Genomic DNA, 18,468 nt, shown 5'->3' with positions numbered 1-18,468 from the left:
AACCCATTTTTAAAATTCACATGATTCAAATATCAGAAGATTACACAGTGAAAAGTCCAACTCCATCTCCATGACCAGAATGATTAAGAATTTGTACAGATTTTTAGAGTCTTTATACAGTCAAACAAATACTCTTATGCCTCCTTCTTATAGTAGGTGTTATGCTACACATACTTTTCTGTGCCTTGCTTTTCTCATATAATAATTTATCTTAAGAGATATTTTATTAAAATACAGGGAGCCAAAGCAACCTTTTAAAAACTCATGTTTCGGAATTCCCTGCTGGCTCGGTGGTTAGGACTCTGCGCTTCTGCTGCAGGGGGAACGGGTTCAATCCCCAGTGAGGGAACTAAGATCCCGCAAGACATGCAGCATGGCCAGAAAACCCCCAAAACCAAAAAACTCATGTTTGCTGTGTTTTTCAGTTTTGACTCAAGATACATAAAATGTGGTCCTTTTATATAGGCAAATAGTGGATAAACAAGTAACAAGCATACAGGGAAACCTTAAACTGTGAGATCTATTAGGATTCAGGTTGAAAGCTGGGGAGACTACACATCAACATGACCATCATAGCTAATTCAGCCATTCCTAGGAAAGCTGATAATCAAGCAGGCTAAAGTCATATTAATACTGCTACAAATTATGAAACCGGGTTAAATAAGGTTGAGGTAAGAAAGAATATTTCTTAAAAAAAAAGCAACAGATACCAACAAAATAATGTATTTTGGTCTTTTACCTAGTACCTTTTTAATTTCTAAGTTGAAGTCATAAGAAAAATTTTCCATGAAAGAAATAACTCTGCTCCAAGTAACTTTAAATATCAAAAACCATTTTTTCCCAAAGATACAAGTCAAATGTTTACTGTAAAATGCTATAAAACACAAAAGAAAATAAGATAAAAAAACCACTCATAGGGGCTTCCCTGGTGGCGCAGTGGTTGAGAGTACACCTGCTGATGCAGGGGACACGGGTTCGTGCCCCGGTCCGGGAGGATCCCACGTGCCGCAGAGCGGCTGGGCCCGTAAGCCATGGCCGCTGAGCCTGCGCGTCCGGAGCCTGTGCTCTGCAACGGGAGGGGCCACACAGCAGTGAGAGGCCCGCGTACCGGGGAAAAAAAAAAAAACCCACTCATAATCCTATTGCCACAAGATAATTTTGATATTTTGTTTTTACTCCTAGCCTTTTTGTGTACACATACACACACTCTGGAAAACATTTTAATCAAAATAAAAGGGGCGGGACTTTCCTGGTGGCACAGTGGTTAAGAATCCGCCTGCCAATGCAGGGAACACAGGTTTGATCCCTGGTCCGGGAAGATCCCACAGGCCGCGGAGCAACTAAGCCCATGCGCCACAACTACTGAGCCTACACCCGAGAACCTGTGAGCCACAACTATTTGAGCCTGCATGCCACAACTACTGAAGCCTGCGTGCCTAGAGCCTGTGCTCCACAACAAGAGAAGCCACTGCAATGAGAAGCCCGTGCACCGCAACGAAGGGTAGCCCCAACTCGCCACAACTCGAGAAAGCCCATACGTAGCAACGAAGACTCAATGCAGCCAAAAATAAATAAATTTATTAAAAAAAAAAAGACATGACACCCTAAAATTCCTAGAAAAGAACATAGGCCAAACATACTCTGACATAAATTGTACCAATGTTTTCCTAGGTCAGTCGCCCAAGGCAATAGACATAAAAGCAAAAATAAACAAATGGGACTTAAACTTACAAGCTTTTGCATAGCAAAGCAAACCATAAACAAAATGAAAAGACAATCTATGGAATGGGAGAAAATATTTGCAAGAGATGTGACTGACAAGTGCTTAATCTCCAAAATATACAAACAGCTCATACAATTCAACAAAAACAAACAACCCAATCAAAAAATGGGCAGAAGAACTAAAGAGACATTTCTGCAAAGAAAACACAAAGATGGCCAATAAGTTTATGAAAAAATGCTCAAGGGACTTCCCTGGTGGTCCAGGAGCTGGAACTCCACACTCCCAATGCAGAGGGCCTGGGGTTGACTCCTGGTTGGGCAACTAGATTCCACATGCTGCAACTAACAGTTTGCATGGCACAACTAAAAATCCTGCATGTTGCAACTAAGACTTGGCACAGTCAAATAAATAAATATTAAACAAACAAAAAAAAAGGATGCTCATCATTGCTAAATTATTAGAGAAGTGAAAATTAAAACTACAATGAGGTACCACCTCACACTGGTCAAAATGGCCATCATTAAAAGTTTACAAATGGGTGCTCGGAGGGCAAAGATGGCAGAAGAGTAAGACGCAGAGATCACCTTCCTATCCACAGATACATCAGAAATACATCTACACGTGGAACTCCTAAAAAACACCTACTGAACGCTGGCAGAAGACCTCAGACCTCCCAAAAGGCACAAAACTCCCCACGTACCTGGGTAGGGCAAAAGAAAAAAGAATAAACAGAGACAAAAGAATAGGGATGGGACTTGCACCAGTGGGAGGGAGCTGTGAAGGAGGAAAGGTTTCCACACACTAGAAGCCCCTTCACTGGCGGAGACTGTGGGGGGCGGAGCGGGGGGAGCTTTGGAGCTGCTGAGGAGAGCGCAGCCACAGGGGTGCAGTAGGCAAAGCAGAGAGATTTCCGCACAGAGGATCGTTGCCGACCAGCACTCACCAGCCCGACCAGCACTCACCAGCCCAAGAGGCTTGTCAGCTCACCTGGGAGCTGAGGATCTGGCTTCAGTTGGAGCAGAGCGCAGGGAGAGGACTGGCAGCTTGAACACTGCCTGAAGGGGTTAGTGCACCACGGCTAGCCGGGAGGGAGTCCAGGAAAAAGTCTGGACCTGCCGAAGAGGCAAGAGACTTTTTCTTCCCTCTTTGTTTCCTGGTGCGCAAGGAGAGGGGATTAAGAGCGCCGCTTAAAGGAGCTCCACAGACGGGCGCGAGCCGCGGCTAAAAGCGCGGACCACAGAGATGGGCATGAGATGCTAAGGCTGCTGCTGCCGCCACCAAGAAGCCTGTGTGCGAGCACAGGTCACTATTCACACCTCCCCTCCCGGGAGCCTGTGCAGCCCGCCACTGCCAGGTTCCTGGGATCCAGGGACAACTTCCCCAGGAGAACGCACAGCGAGCCTCAGGCTGGTGCAACGTCACGCTGGCCTCTGCCGCCGCAGGCTCGCCCCGCACTCCGTACCCCTCCCTCCCACTGGCCTGAGTGAGCCAGAGCCCCCGAATCAGCGGCTCCTTTAACCCCGTCCTGTGTGAGCGAAGAGCAGTCACCCTCCAGCGACCTACATGCAAAGGCGGGGCCAAATCCAAAGCTGAGCCCCTGGGAGCTGTGAGAACAAAGAAGAGAAAGGGAAATCTCTCCCAACAGCCTCAGGAGCAGCAGATTAAAGCTCCACAATCAACTTGATGTACCCTGCATCTGTGCAATACCTGAATAGACAACGAATCATCCCAAATTGAGGAGGTGGACTTTGAGAGCAAGATTTATTATTTTTTCCCCTTTTCCTCTTCTTGTGAGTGTGTATGTGTATGCTTCTGTGTGAGATTTTGTCTGTGTAGCTTTCTTTCACCATTTGTCCTAGGGTTCTATCCGACCAGTTTTTTGTTTTTCTACTTAAAAATTTTTTTTTAAATATTTTTTTATTTTAATAACTTTATTTTATTTTACCTTACTTTATTTTCTTTTATCCTTCCTTCCTTCCTTCCTCTCTTTCTCTCTTTCTTTCTTTCTACTTTTTCTCCCTTTTATTCTGAGCCATGCGGATGAAAGGCTCTTGGTGCTGAAGCCAGGAGTCAGTGCTGTGCCTCTGAGGTGGGAGAGCCAACTTCAGGACACTGGTCCACAAGGGACCTCCCAGCTCCACATAATATCAAACGGTGAAAATCTCCCAGAGATCTCCATCTCAACACCAGCACCCAGCTTCACTCAATGACCAGCAAGCTACAGTGCTGGACAACCTATGCCAAACAACTAGCAAAACAGGAACACAACCCCACCCATTAGCAGAGAGGCTGCCTAAAATCATAGTAAGTCCACAGACACCCCAAAACACACCACAAAACGTGGACCTGCCCACCAGAAAGACAAGATCCAGCCTCATGCAGCAGAACACAGGCACTAGTCCCCTCCACCAGGAAGCCTACACAACCCACTGAACCAACTTTAGCCACTGGGGACAGACACCAAAAACAACGGGAACTATGAACCTGCAGCCTGCAAAAAGGAGACCCCAAACACAGTAAGATAAGCAAAATGAGAAGACAGAAAAACAAACAGCAGATGAAGGAGCAAGATAAAACCCACCAGACCTAACAAATGAAGATGAAATAGGCAGTCTACCTGAAAAAGAATTCAGAATAATGATAGTAAAGATGATCCAAAATCTTGGAAATAGAATAGAGAAAATACAAGAAACATTTAACAAGAACCTAGAAGAACTAAAGATGAAACAAGCAACGATGAACAACACAATAAATGAAATTAAAAATACTCTAGAAGGGGGCTTCCCTGGTGGCACAGTGGTTGAGAGTCCACCTGCCGATGCGGGGGACACAGGTTCGTGCCCCGGTCCGGGAAGATCCCACATGCTGCAGAGCGGCTGGGTCCGTGAGCCATGGCTGCTGACCCTGCGCATCCGGAGCCTGTGCTCTGCAACAGGAGAGGCCACAACAGTGAGAGGCCCGCATACCTCAAAAACAAACAAAAAAACAAAAATACTCTAGAAGGGATCAATAGGAGAACAACTGAGGCAGAAGAATGGATAAGTGACCTGGAAGATAAAATAGTGGAAATAACTACTGCAGAGCAGAATAAAGAAAAAAGAATGAAAAGAACTGAGGACAGTCTCCGAGACCTCTCGGACAACATTAAACGCACCAACATTCGAATTATAGGGGTTCCAGAAGAAGAAGAGAAAAACAAAGGGACTGAGAAAATATGTGAGATTATAATTGAAAACTTCCCTAATATGGGAAAGGAAATAGTTAATCAAGTCCAGGAAGCACAGAGAGTCTCATACAGGATAAATCCAAGGAGAAACATGCCAAGACACATATTAATCAAACTGTCAAAAATTAAATACAAAGAAAACATATTAAAAGCAGCAAGGGAAAAACAACAGGTAACACACAAGGGAAGCCCCATAAGGTTAATGATCTTTCAGCAGAAACTCTGCAAGCCAGAAGGGACTGGCAGGACAAATTTAAAGTGATGAAGGAGAAAAACCTACAACCAAGATTACTGTACCCAGCAAGGATCTCATTCAGATTTGATGGAGAAATTAAAACCTTTACAGAGAAGCAAAAGCTGAGAGAGTTCACCACCACCAAACCAACTTTACAACAAATGCTAAAGGATCTTCTCTAGGCAAGAAACAGAAGAGAAGGAAAAGACCTATAATAACAAACCCAAAACAATGAAGAAAATGGGAATAGGAACAATACTTATCAATAATTACCTTAAATGTAAATGGATTAAATGCTCCCACCAAAAGACACAGACTGGCTGAATGGATACAAAAACAAGACCCATATATATGCTGTCTACAAGAGACCCACTTCAGACCTAGGGACACATACAGACTGAAACTGAGGAGATGCAAAAAGATATTCCATGCAAATGGAAACCAAAAGAAAGCTGGAGTAGCAATTCTCATATCAGACAAAGTAGACTTTAAAATAAAGACTATTAGGGCTTCCCTGGTGGCACAGTGGTTAAGAGTCCACCTGCCGATGCAGGGGACACGGGTTCGTGCCCTGGTCTGGGAAGATCCCACATGCCACGGAGCGGCTGGGCCCATGAGCCATGGCCGCTGAGCCTGCGCGTCCGGAGCCTGTGCTCCGCAACGGGAGAGGCCACAACAGTGAGAAGCCTGCGTACCGCAAAAATAAATAAATAAATAAAGACTATTAGAAGAGACAAAGAAGGACACTACATAATGATCAAGGGATTCATCCAAGAAGAAGATATAACAACTGTAACTATTTATGCAGCCAACATAGGAGCACCTCAATACATAAGGCAAATACCAACAGCCAAAAAAGGGGAAATCGACAGTAACACATTCATAGTAGGGGACTTTAACACCCCACTTTCACCAATGGACAGATCATCCAAAATGAAAATAAATAAGGAAACACAAGCTTTAAATGATACATTAAACAAGATGGACTTAACTGATATTATAGGACACTCCATCCAAAAACAACAGAATACACATTTTTCTCACGTGTTCATGGAACAGTCTCCAGGATAGACCATATCCTGGGTCACAAATCAAGCCTTGGTAAATTTAAGAAAATTGAAATTGTATCAATTATCTTTTCTGACCACAACGCTATGAGACTAGGTATCAATTACAGGAAATGATCTGTAAAAAATACAAACACATGGAGGCAAAACAATACACTACTTAATAACGAATTGATCACTGAAGAAATCAAAGAGGAAATCAAAAAATACCTAGAAACAAATGACAATGGAGACACGACAACCCAAAACCTATGTGAGGCAGCAAAAGCAGTTCTAAGAGGGAAGTTTATAGCAATACAATCCTACTTTAAGAAACAGGAAACATCTCGAATAAACAACATAACCTTGCACCTAAAGCAATTAGAGAAAGAAGAAGAAAAAAACCCCAAAGTTAGCAGAAGGAAAGAAATCATAAAGACCAGATCAGAAATAAATTAAAAAGAAATGAAGGAAACGATAGCAAAGATCAATAAAACTAAAAGCTGGTTGAGAAGATAAACAAAATTGATAAACCATTAGCCAGACTCATCAAGATAAAAAGGGAGAAGACTCAAATCAATAGATTTAGAAATGAAAAAGGAGAAGTAACAACTGACACTGCAGAAATACAAATGATCATGAGAGATTACTACAAGCAACTCTATGCCAGTAAAATGCACAACCTGGAAGAAATGGACAAATTCTTAGAAAAGCACAACCTTCTGAGACTGAACCAGAAAGAAATAGAAAATATAAACAGACCAGTCACAAGCACTGAAATTGAAACCGTGATTAAAAATCTTCCAACAGGGCTTCCCTGGTGGTGCAGTGGTTGCGAGTCTGCCTGCCGATGCAGGGGACAAGGGTTCGTGCCCCGGTCCGGGAAGATCCCACATGCCGCGGAGCGGCTAGGCCCGTGAGCCATGGCCACTGAGCCTGTGCGTCCGGAGCCTGTGCTCTGCAACGGGAGAAGCCACAACAGTGAGAGGCCCGCGTACTGAAAGAAAAAAAAAAAAAAATCTTCCAACAAACAAAAGCCCAGGACCAGATGGCTTCACGGGTGAATTCTATCAAACATTTAGAGGAGAGCTAACACCTATCCTTCTCAAACTCTTCCAAAATATAGCATACGAAGGAACATTCCCAAACTCATTCTACGAGGCCACCATCACCCTGATACCAAAACCAGACAAGGCTGTCACAAGGAAAGAAAACTACAGGCCAATATCACTGATGAACATAGATGCAAAAATCCTCAACAAAATACTAGCAAACAGAATCCAACAGCACATTAAAAGGATCATACACCATGATCAAGTGGGGTTTATTCCAGGAATGCAAGGATTCTTCAATATATGCAAATCAATCAACATGATACATCATATTAACAAACTGAAGGAGAAAAACCATATGGTCATCTCAATAGATGCAGAGAAAGCTTTCAAGAAAATTCAACACCCATTTATGATAAAAACACTCCAGAAAGTAGGCATAGAAGGAACTTTCCTCAACATGATAAAGGCCATATATGACAAACCCACAGCCAACATCGTCCTCAACGGTGAGAAACTGAAAGCATTTCCACTAAGATCAGGAACAAGACAAGGTTGCCCACTCTCACCATTCTTATTCAACAAAGTTTTGGAAGTTTTAGCCACAGCAATCAGAGAAGAAAAGGAAATAAAAGGAATCCAAATCGGAAAAGAAGAAGTAAAGCTGTCACTCTTTGCAGATGATATGATACTATACACAGAGAATCCTAAGGATGCTACCAGAAAACTACTAGAGCTGATCAATGAATTTGGTAAAGTAGCAGGATACAAAATTAATGCACAGAAATCTCTGGCATTCCTATACACTAATGATGAAAAATCTGAAAGTGAAACCAAGAAAACACTCCCATTTACCATAGCAACAAAAAGTAAAATATCTAGGAATAAACCTACCCAAGGAGACAAAAGACCTGTATGCAGAAAATTGTAAGACACTGATGAAAGAAATTAAAGATGATACAAATAGATAGAGAGATACACCATGTTCTTGGATTGGAAGAATCAACATTGTGAAAATGACTCTACTACCCAAAGCAATCTACAGATTCAATGCAATCCCTATGAAACTACCACTGGCATTTTTCACAGAACTAGAACAAAAAATTTCACAATTTGTATGGAAACACAAAAGACCCCGAATAGCCAAAGCAATCTTGATAATGAAAAACGGAGCTGGAGGAATCAGGCTCCCTGACTTCAGACTATACTACAAAGCTACAGTAATCAAGACAGTATGGTACTGGCACAAAAACAGAAAGACAGATCAATGGAACAGGATAGAAAGCCCAGAGATAAACCCACGGACATATGGTCACCTTATCTTTGATAAAGGAGGCAGGAATGTACAGTGGAGAAAGGACAGCCTCTTCAATAAGTGGTGCTGGGAAAACTGGACAGGTACATGTAAAAGTATGAGATTAGATCACTCCCTAACACCATACAGAAAAATAAGCTCAAAATGGATTAAAGACCTAAATGTAAGGCCAGAAACTATCAAACTCTTAGAGGAAAACATAGGCAGAACACTCTATGACATAAATCACAGCAAGATCCTTTTTGACCCACCTCCTAGACAAATGGAAATAAAAAACAAAAATAAACAAATGGGACCTAATGAAACTTCAAAGCTTTTGCACAGCAAAGGAAACCATAAACAAGACCAAAAGACAACCCTCAGAATGGGAGAAAATATTTGCAAATGAAGCAACTGAGAAAGGATTAATCTCTAAAATTTACAAGCAGCTCATGCAGCTCAATAACAAAAAAACAAACAACCCAATCCAAAAATGGGCAGAAGACCTAAATAGACATTTCTCCAAAGAAGGTATACAGACTGCCAACAAACACATGAAAGAATGCTCAACATCATTAATCATTAGAGAAATGCAAATCAAAAGTACAATGAGATATCATCTCACATCAGTCAGAATGGCCATCATCAAAAAAATCTAGAAACAATAAATGCTGGAGAGGGTGTGGAGAAAAGGGAACACTCTTGCACTGCTGGTGGGAATGTGAATTGGTACAGCCACTATGGAGAACAGTATGGAGGTTCCTTAAAAAACTACAAATAGAACTACCATATGACCCAGCAATCCCACTACTGGGTATATACCCTGAGAAAACCATAATTCAAAAAGAGTCATGTACCAAAATGTTCATTGCAGCTCTATTTACAATAGCCAGTAGATGGAAACAACCTAAGTGTCCATCATCAGATGAATGGATAAAGAAGATGTGGCACATATATACAATGGAATATTACTCAGCCATAAAAAGAAACGAAATTGAGCTCTTTGTAATGAGGTGGATGGACCTAGAGTCTGTCATACAGAGTGAAGTAAGTCAGAAAGAGAAAAGACAAATACCATATGCTAACACATATATATGCAATTTAAGAAAAAAAATATCAAGAAGAACCTAGGGGTAAGACAGGAATAAAGACACAGACCTACCGGAGAATGGACTTGAGGATATGGGGAGTGGGAAGGGTAAGCTGTGACAAAGTGAGAGAGTGCCATGGACATATATACACTACCAAACGTAAAATAGATAGATAGTGGGAAGCAGCCGCATAGCACAGGGAGATCAGCTTGGTGCTCTGTGACCACCTAGAGGGGTGGGATAGGGAGGGTGGGAGGGAGGGAGACGCAAGAGGGAAGCTATATGGGAACATATGTATATGTATAACTGATTCACTTTGTTATAAAGCAGAAACTAACACACCATTGTAAAGCAATTATACTCTAACAAAGATGTAAAAAAAAAAAAATCTTACAAATGGGAATTCCTCGGCGGTCCAGTGGTTATGACTCTGTGCTTTCACTGCTGAGGACCGCTGCTGGTTCAATCTCTGGTCAGGGAACTAAGATCCCGCAAGCCATGCTGTGCCACCGCCCCACCCACCACCAAAAAGTCTACAAATAACAAATGCTGAAGAGGGTGTGGAGAAAAGGGAACCCTCCTACACTGTTGGTGAGAATGTAAATTGGTGCAGCCACTATGGAAAATAGTATGGAGGTTCTTCAAAAAACTAAAAATAGAGTTGCCATATGATCCAGCAATCCCACTCCTGGGCATATATCCAGACAAAACTATAATTCAAAAAGATACATGCACCCCTATGATCACAGCAGCACTATTTACAATAGCCAAGACATAGAAACAATCTAAATGTTCACTGACAGATGAATGGATAAAGATGTGGTACATACATATACAATGGAATATTACTCAGCCATAAAAAAGAATGAAATAATGCCATTTGCTGCAACATGGTTGGACCTAGAGATTATCATACTAAGTGAAGTAAGTCAAACAGCAAAAGACAATACCATATGATATCAGTTTTAAGTGGAATCTAAAATATGACACATATGAACTTGTGTACGAAACAGAAAGACTCACAGACATAGAGAACAGACTTGTAGTTGCCAACAGGGAGGGGGAGTGGTGGAGGGATGGAGTGGGAGTTTGGGGTTAGTGGATGCAAACTATTATATGTAGAATGGATAACAGCAAGGTCCTACTGTATAGCACAGGGAACTATATTCAATATCCAGTAATAAACCATAATGGAAAGAATTAAGAAAGAATGTATAGGGGCCTTCTCTGGTGGCGCAGTGCTTAAGAGTCCACCTGCCGATGCAGAGGACACGGGTTCGTGCCCCGGTCCGGGAAGATCCCACATGCCGTGGAGCGGCTGGGCCCGTGAGCCATGGCCGCTGAGCCTGAGCGTCTGGAGCCTGTGCTCCGCAGCGGAAGAGGCCACAACAGTGAGAGGCCCGCGTACAAAAAAAAAAAAAAAAAAAAAAAAGAAAGAATGTATATATATGTATAACTGAATCACTTTGCTGTACAGCAGAAATTAACACAACAGTGTAAACCAACTCTACTTCAATAAAGAAAAATTTGGTTATCAGGCAAAAATATTGGGTTTTTGTTTATCAAGGTACAGTGTACGTACAGTATTACATAATTTTCAGGTATACAACATAGTGTTCCACAATTTTTAAAGGTTATGCTCCATTTATAGTTACTGTAAAATATTGGCTATATTTTCTGTTCTGTATAATATATCCTTGTAGTCAGGTGTTCTTTAAGAGTAGTGTTGAGGGACTTCCCTGGTGGCACAGTGGTTAAGAACCCGCCTGCCAATGCAGGGGACACGGGTTCAAGCCCTGATCCAGGAAGATCCCAAATGCTGTGGAGCAACTAAGCCCGTGTGCCGCAACTACTGAGCCTGTGCTCTAGAGCCCATGTACCACAACTACTGAGCCCGCATGCCACAGCTACTGAAGACTGTGTGCCTAGAGCCTGTGCTCCACAACAAGAGAAGCCACTGCAATGAGAAGCCCGTGCACCACAACAAAGAGTAGCCCCTGCTCGCTGCAACTAGAGAAAGCCCACGCGCAGCAACAGACCCAACGCAGCCAAAATAAATAAATAAAATTTTTAAAAAAGTAGTGTTGAGCAGGCACCACTGATTGACTGCTATTGACTAGATTATTTTATAACTCTAAAAATTAATTTACAGAAAAGTAATTGCAAATGCAAATGAAATGTGAAAGATTAAGAAGCTTTTTCTATCAGGGTAGGAAATATAACTCCAAAACTTACAGTTCATTTCTCTATAGAGTATTAACCAATCTGTTAGCAAACTCATTTTGAGCAAATTCATTCCTCTGGTTGAAAGACAATATATACAATTCTTTTCTTCAGAATTCTATTAGAAACAGTTTTAACATCTTACTGGTTTCCTAAATTAATCATATAAAACCTTGTACTATAGTATTTGCATAAAAGTTAGGTTTTTAACATTTAAAAAATTATGCTTTGGCATAGGGCTTAGGAGAGTTTTTCTGTAAAGAGCAAGATAAGCAAATATTTTAGGTTTTGTGGGTCACTAGTTTATGTAGCAACTATTCAATTCTGCCCTTGTAAGCTCAAAAGCAGCCACAGACAATATATAAATACATGGGTGTGGCTGTCTCCCAATAAAACTTTATTTACAAAAGCAGGCAGTGGGCCACCCTACAAGTTATAGTCTGCCAACTTTTTTTTAAAAAAGTCAGTAAACCTCTAGTAAAAAAAATTCAGAAATGAGAGAGAAGGCAGAAGGAATGAAAGAGACAAATCTACAGTCACTGGAGGCATTTAGAAGAGAATATTAAAAAATTTTGTGCTGGAATTCCTTGGCAGTCCAGTGGTTAGGACTCTGCGCTTTCACTGCCGAGGGTCCAGGTTCAGTCTGTGGTCGGGAACTAAGATCCCACAGGCCGCGTGGCACCACCACCACCAACAACAAAAATTGTGCCAAGAAACTTGAAAATTTAGATGAAATGGACATATTACGGCAAAACTTTCTATAAATTACTCAAGATGAAATAGAAAACCTAAAGAATTCCCTAACCATTAAACTTGTCGAATTAGTACCTAAAAATCTTCCCCCAAAAGTCCAGTCAATTTTAGCCACCATTCTACCAAAAATTCAAGAAACAAATAATTCTAATCTCATAGTAACTACTTCAGTGAATGTAAAAAATTGGACGGAATACACAATCTATAAGACTAAACCAACTCTGATATCAAAACATGACAGAAACAGTGTGAAAAAGGAAAATTACTCATGAATACACTTGGAAACAGTCTAACAATATTAGCATTCTAAACCAAACACAGCAGTTTGTACAAAAGATGATATATTATGACTAAACTGGATTTATCTCAGGAATGAAAAATTGAGTTAACATTAGTAAACCAATGTAATTTCCCACGTTAATGAAAAAAAGATGGTCTCAACGGATACAGAAAAAGTATGTGGTAAGTCCACACCTATTTCAGAGGGAATTTCCTTAATGTTAAAGGGGGTAAAGGGTTATCTATTTAAAACATTCACCAAATAATATACTTCATGGTTAAAAAAGAAAAAAAAGCATTCCCATGTTTTTCTTTACCATGGGAATAAATGAACCCTCTATCACTACCTCTATTTAACTGCTGGGGTTCTTTTGAAGTCCTAAACAGCACTGTAAAGTGAGAAAAAAAAAGTTCAAAATATAAGGACTGGAAAGGTAGGGAAAAAAAATTACTATTAGCAGATAATATATTAATATATTCAGTATTTGTTTTATATGGAAAATCTCAAAGAGTATAGATAAATGTCTGAATGACTAGTAGTCATTCAGACATTTATCTATAGATTCTTTGTTGATTCTATATACAGTACTCTATATACAGTACTACTTTGTTGATTCTATATTCAGTACTACTGTATATAGAATCAACAGTTACCAAAAATAAATCAGAAATAATATAATTTTAAGAAAACAAATTATAGTAGTATCAAAAAGTATAAACTACGTTAGAATAATCTAACAAAAGATGTGTGAGACTTTTATGGAAAAACCTCTAAAACTTTATTAATTCGATGTAATCCCTAACAAAATACATTTTTCTTCTTTTTATGGAAGCAGACAAGCTGCTTTAATAGTTTATATGGAACAGCAAAGAGTTATGGATAACTAAGACCCACCTGAATAATTAAGGTGGGAGACTTTCATTATTATAAAGCTAAGGTCATTAAGACCAAGCAATAATAATGTGAGAAGAGACAACCAATAGACTGGAAAAAAGCTTATAATCAGTACCAAACATGTGAAAATGTGTTTTTTAAGAGAATTTGCATGGCTGATGGGTAGGAAGAGAAGGGAGTTTTCACTAAATGGTTCTGAAACAAAATGGGAAAAAATGAAATCAAACACCTATCTCACACCATCAAAAAAAAAATTCCAAATAGATTAAAAGTTAAATATGAAAGGAAAACTATAAGGCAGTATATGAAAATATCTTTACGACTGAGTAGGGAAGAATTTTTTTTTAAAGCATAAACAACATAAAGGAAAATACTGATGAATTCAACAACCATTAAACTAGGTAATTAGAAAACAGATGTCATTTATCATTGCTTTTTTATACATTACACATATTTTATAATTAGTCTACTAAATATTTAAAAATCAAACAAAATTTTTAACAATGTCTACTTCACCTGCTATTGGTTTACACCATATTTGCTGAATAATATATAAAAATAAGCATATAGAATGAAGAATAAATGAGATATTTTGTTGGAATAATAGAATGCTGTGCTGCAGTTATTTGGGGGCAGACATTTCATTTGCTATTATAAGCTGCTGAGAAACTGGAAAAGAGCAACACACTCTTCTTTCTGCTTCAGATGCATAAAAGATGCATGAAGGGGCTTCCCTGGTGGCGCAGTGGTTGAGAGTCCGCCTGCCGATGCAGGGGACATGGGTTCGTGCCCCAGTCCGGGAAGATCCCACATGCCGCGGAGCGGCTGGGCCCATGAGCCATGGCCGCTGAGCCTGCGCGTCCGGAGCCTGTGCTCCGCAGTGGGAGAGGCCCGCATACAGCAAAAAAAAAAAGATACATGAGGGCTTCCCTGGTGGCGCAGTGGTTGAGAGTCCGCCTGCCGATGCAGGGGACGCGGGTTTGTGCCCGGTCTGGGAAGATCCCACATGCCGCGGAGTGGCTGGGCCCAAGGCCACAACACTGAGAGGCCCACATACCGCCAAAAAAAAAAAAAAAAAAAAAGATGCATGAAAGATAAGGAAAAAATTCCAAAGCTAACACATCAAGACTACACTTGTGATAGGTTTTATTATTCAGATGGCCCAGAATAAGATGTATTTTCTCCTCTGAGTCACCAAAGTAAATATCACGAATCTAGGATGTAATGCAACTCTATGCTCTGTAAAAGTTTTTGTTCACCACTGTATCCCCATAGCCCAGGCCAGTTCCTTGCAAACAATGGATGCTTCAGAAATATTTTTTAGTAATTAAACATATAGCTACTGTTAAGGAAAAATATATGAATTTGTCTTTCCAGAGAAGGTGAGTTTTAACAAGTATAAGGTAGAAAAGGATCAGTGGTTAACTAGGTAAGTATTTATATATCTGGATAAAGTCATTTTTTTGTTTAAGTAAGGGGAAATGACATTTCACACAGTGGTGTCAGTAATTCAAGAATTACAGCAAATTAATATTATGAGGAAATGTATAAATAAGGTTACCTATTTTAATGCTTCCTAAATTTTCATTTGTTGACTCCTAAGCCAATACATAAATTCTAGTGAGGCCAAAAGAAAGTCAAATTATTCATTTAATAATAATAACAACAACAGCAGCAGCCCCAAAGAAACGAAAAAACCACATCTGGAATTCTGATTATTCTATATTGACAATTTGATTATCGAATCTAATGAATGACGATTATTAATCTTAAAAAATGAAAAACAACAGACCTACATAAGTGCTCTACAATTTCATGTTGCACAACATAAGATTCAGGCAGTCAATTTTAAAGTAATATATTTACTTAGTGTAATAACACTGGTGCAATTATGGATTTCTCTCAAACTGTTTTTAACAGTGTAAATCCCAGAAATTCTACTACTGCTACAATCATCTCCGCTAACGGATAGTGATAGGAAATGACAGCCTTTTCATAACTCTATCTTGGAAACCCTACTAAAAGGAAGGACCTTACAGTTCAGCTTAGTCTGTTTCTGTAAGTGGGCTTCTCTCACTTGAGCATAAAACCTGAGTTTGTAAGATATACACACCCCTCTTCTAGTATATACTTATTAACAAAAAACAAGAATATCAGAAAATTCTTACCAGAAAGATCCACCACTGCCTCATGACTGGAAACAGCTCCTTTTTCAATAAAAAGATCTCGAAAATATTCGCTATTAGCTGACAGAACAGATTTATGAGCTTTGTACTCTTCTCCTTCAATTAACAAAGTAACATCACAGAACTGGTTAGAGAGTCTCTGTTCATTCAGCTGTTTTAAGACAGCCTGACAATGTTTTGGAGAAGAACGTTTCACCACTCCTTTGGTGTCAACCTATCAAAATAAGTTTGAGACCAAGAGTTGCATTACATATCATCTGTATTTTTACCCTTAACAGAATTTAAAACAAGACACATTATTCCCTTGTAAAAGATTCCACTAATATGAAGAAATAACCTGATATTCTTTATTACCTATGTATTTCAATAAAAAGATACGTTGTTCTCACTATCTTCTGCTATGTTCATTCTACTTGACCCAATGAAAATCTGCATCTCACTTCTTGCTGCCTCCTCTTATTAGTCAGAAATTTATTTGATGATATAAGAAACTAATGCAGGCAAAAAACAAAGACCTAGTCAGCTTAATTTTACCTTGCTGCATGACCCAGAGACTGCTTCCAGAAATGTATTCTGTCTACCTGTACCAATATACTATTAAAAAGAAGAGAGGAGGAGTAATTAACAACAAACCAACAAGTTACATTCTGATGAGAAGAAACAACAGGAATACTTATGATTAAGGAAGAGGCAGTATTAGCAAACTTTTAGGGCATATAACAACATGACAATGACAGTGCCAAAAGGGAAGCAGTTTTAGTGGTTTAAGAAAAAATTCAGTTAAGACTATAAATACTAACACACTAGTTACCAATGTTAAGCTGAATGGAAAGTTCCACTTACAAATACAAGTTCATGTTTGGATACTGGCTTCTTTTTTGCAGGCTTGGAAGCTGTAGTTGGAGGCGAAGTAAAGTTGCTCAGGTCATCCTCTGATTCATTACTTTCTTCTCCAGATTCAAGGTCTAGTCCCAATTCTTCCAACATTTCTGAAGTATCTGATATAGGACGGGATCGATCTAGTTTCTCCTGGCATTTGCTACACTGTTTAATGTAATCTTTGACTTGCTTTAATATACCTACAATGAAACAAAAATTAACTAGTTAAATTTAATACGGCTCTCATGTGAAAACTGAAGATTATACTGTTCATTATTTAATCTGTGTATACTAATGTATATTCAAGTGCATGTATACAGACACACACATGCCCATAAAGTATGTAGAGTGAATTATTTAGAATTTAAGATACATTTTTTCAAAGATATGTTATAATGACAATTTGTCTCCATGCCGAAGTAGACTGTTTTGTTGTTCACTCTTAGTTATTCATTTACTCGCTGTATGATTATGTAGCACCATCCATCTCCATGTGAGTTTCAACTCACTCATGCAATAGGAACTATATGAAATTGCCAATATTCAACTGTTTTTGACCTTCATAAACAGTAATATAATAATGTGGTTCACGCTAATAACTCTCCACCCTACTACCATCAGGCTTCACCATGCAATTAGCTTTGGCCAATGGAATATGAATGAATATGATGGATACCATGTGTCACCAGAAGCTTTAAGAAGCAATGTTTCCCATCGGTTCCCTGACTTATGTCCCCTCTGTCAAAGAGCAGCATGTTCCAGATGGATACTGCCCTTTAGCCTGAAATGTAGATGAAAAAAACAGGTGGAGCCAATCTGCAACCTGAAAAGGACCACAACCAAAACTTGTAATGAGTGTAAAATATATCTCTTGTCTTTGAAAGCTATGAGCTTTTAGAGTTTTATTAAATAACAGTATACACAATCTATCAAAAGTTGATTATACACGAGCCACTCATAAAACCCTACTTTGAATTTCAACTTTTTTTTTTTTTTGCGGTACACGGGCCTCTCACTGTTGCGGCCTCTCCCGTCGCGGAGCACAGGCTCCGGACGCGCAGGCTCAGCGGCCATGGTTCACGGGCCCAGCCGCTCCGCAGCACGTGGGATCTTCCCGGACAGGGGCACAAACCTGTGTCCTCTGCATCGTCAGGCGGACTCTCAACCACTGCGCCACCAGGGAAGCTCCTTGAATTTCAACTTTCAACTCAATATGTTGGGATGGGGTAGGAAGCAGGGAGGAACACTTAACACACACTCCCCCCTCTCCATCATACTTGTAAGGGAGGACCAATTAATTCCCATTCTACAGACAAGGAGAATGAAGCCCTAAGAGGTAACCTGTCCAAAGTCACACCTAGTAAACTGCATAAGTGGGCCTCCAGAAGTCATATGACTTTCAGGATACTATGCTACTTACCCAGGAACACATTTATCAATCCCTGTGACAGAAACTTCTTCCCCCACAATCCCCAAGTAAAATGCCAATGAAAAGGCTGTTAATTAGCTAAAATGATACAGAGGTATATAGAAAATTCCTGAAAAGAGTTTCAAGATGATAAATTATACCAAATTACTTGCACATC

At 39.9% G+C, this 18,468-nt stretch overlaps 1 protein-coding gene across 1 annotated transcript in view; it reads right to left on the bottom strand.

Annotated features, from left to right (window-relative positions):
* The window catches only part of ZBTB11 (zinc finger and BTB domain containing 11), a 38,199-nt gene that overhangs the window by 14,150 nt on the left and 5,581 nt on the right, over positions 1-18,468 (bottom strand). The window contains exons 2-3 of the mRNA XM_060150662.1: positions 16,847-17,082; positions 15,986-16,217 (exon numbers count right to left, since the gene is read on the bottom strand). Coding sequence (XP_060006645.1) covers positions 15,986-16,217; positions 16,847-17,082 — 468 coding nt within the window. The remainder of the gene's footprint in view (positions 1-15,985; positions 16,218-16,846; positions 17,083-18,468) is intronic.

The sequence above is a fragment of the Lagenorhynchus albirostris genome, chromosome 5, assembly GCF_949774975.1.
Source record: "Lagenorhynchus albirostris chromosome 5, mLagAlb1.1, whole genome shotgun sequence".
Classification (NCBI taxonomy): domain Eukaryota; kingdom Metazoa; phylum Chordata; class Mammalia; order Artiodactyla; family Delphinidae; genus Lagenorhynchus; species Lagenorhynchus albirostris.
Note: the sequence above shows the minus strand (reverse complement) of the source record. Positions and strands in the feature narration are given on the sequence as shown.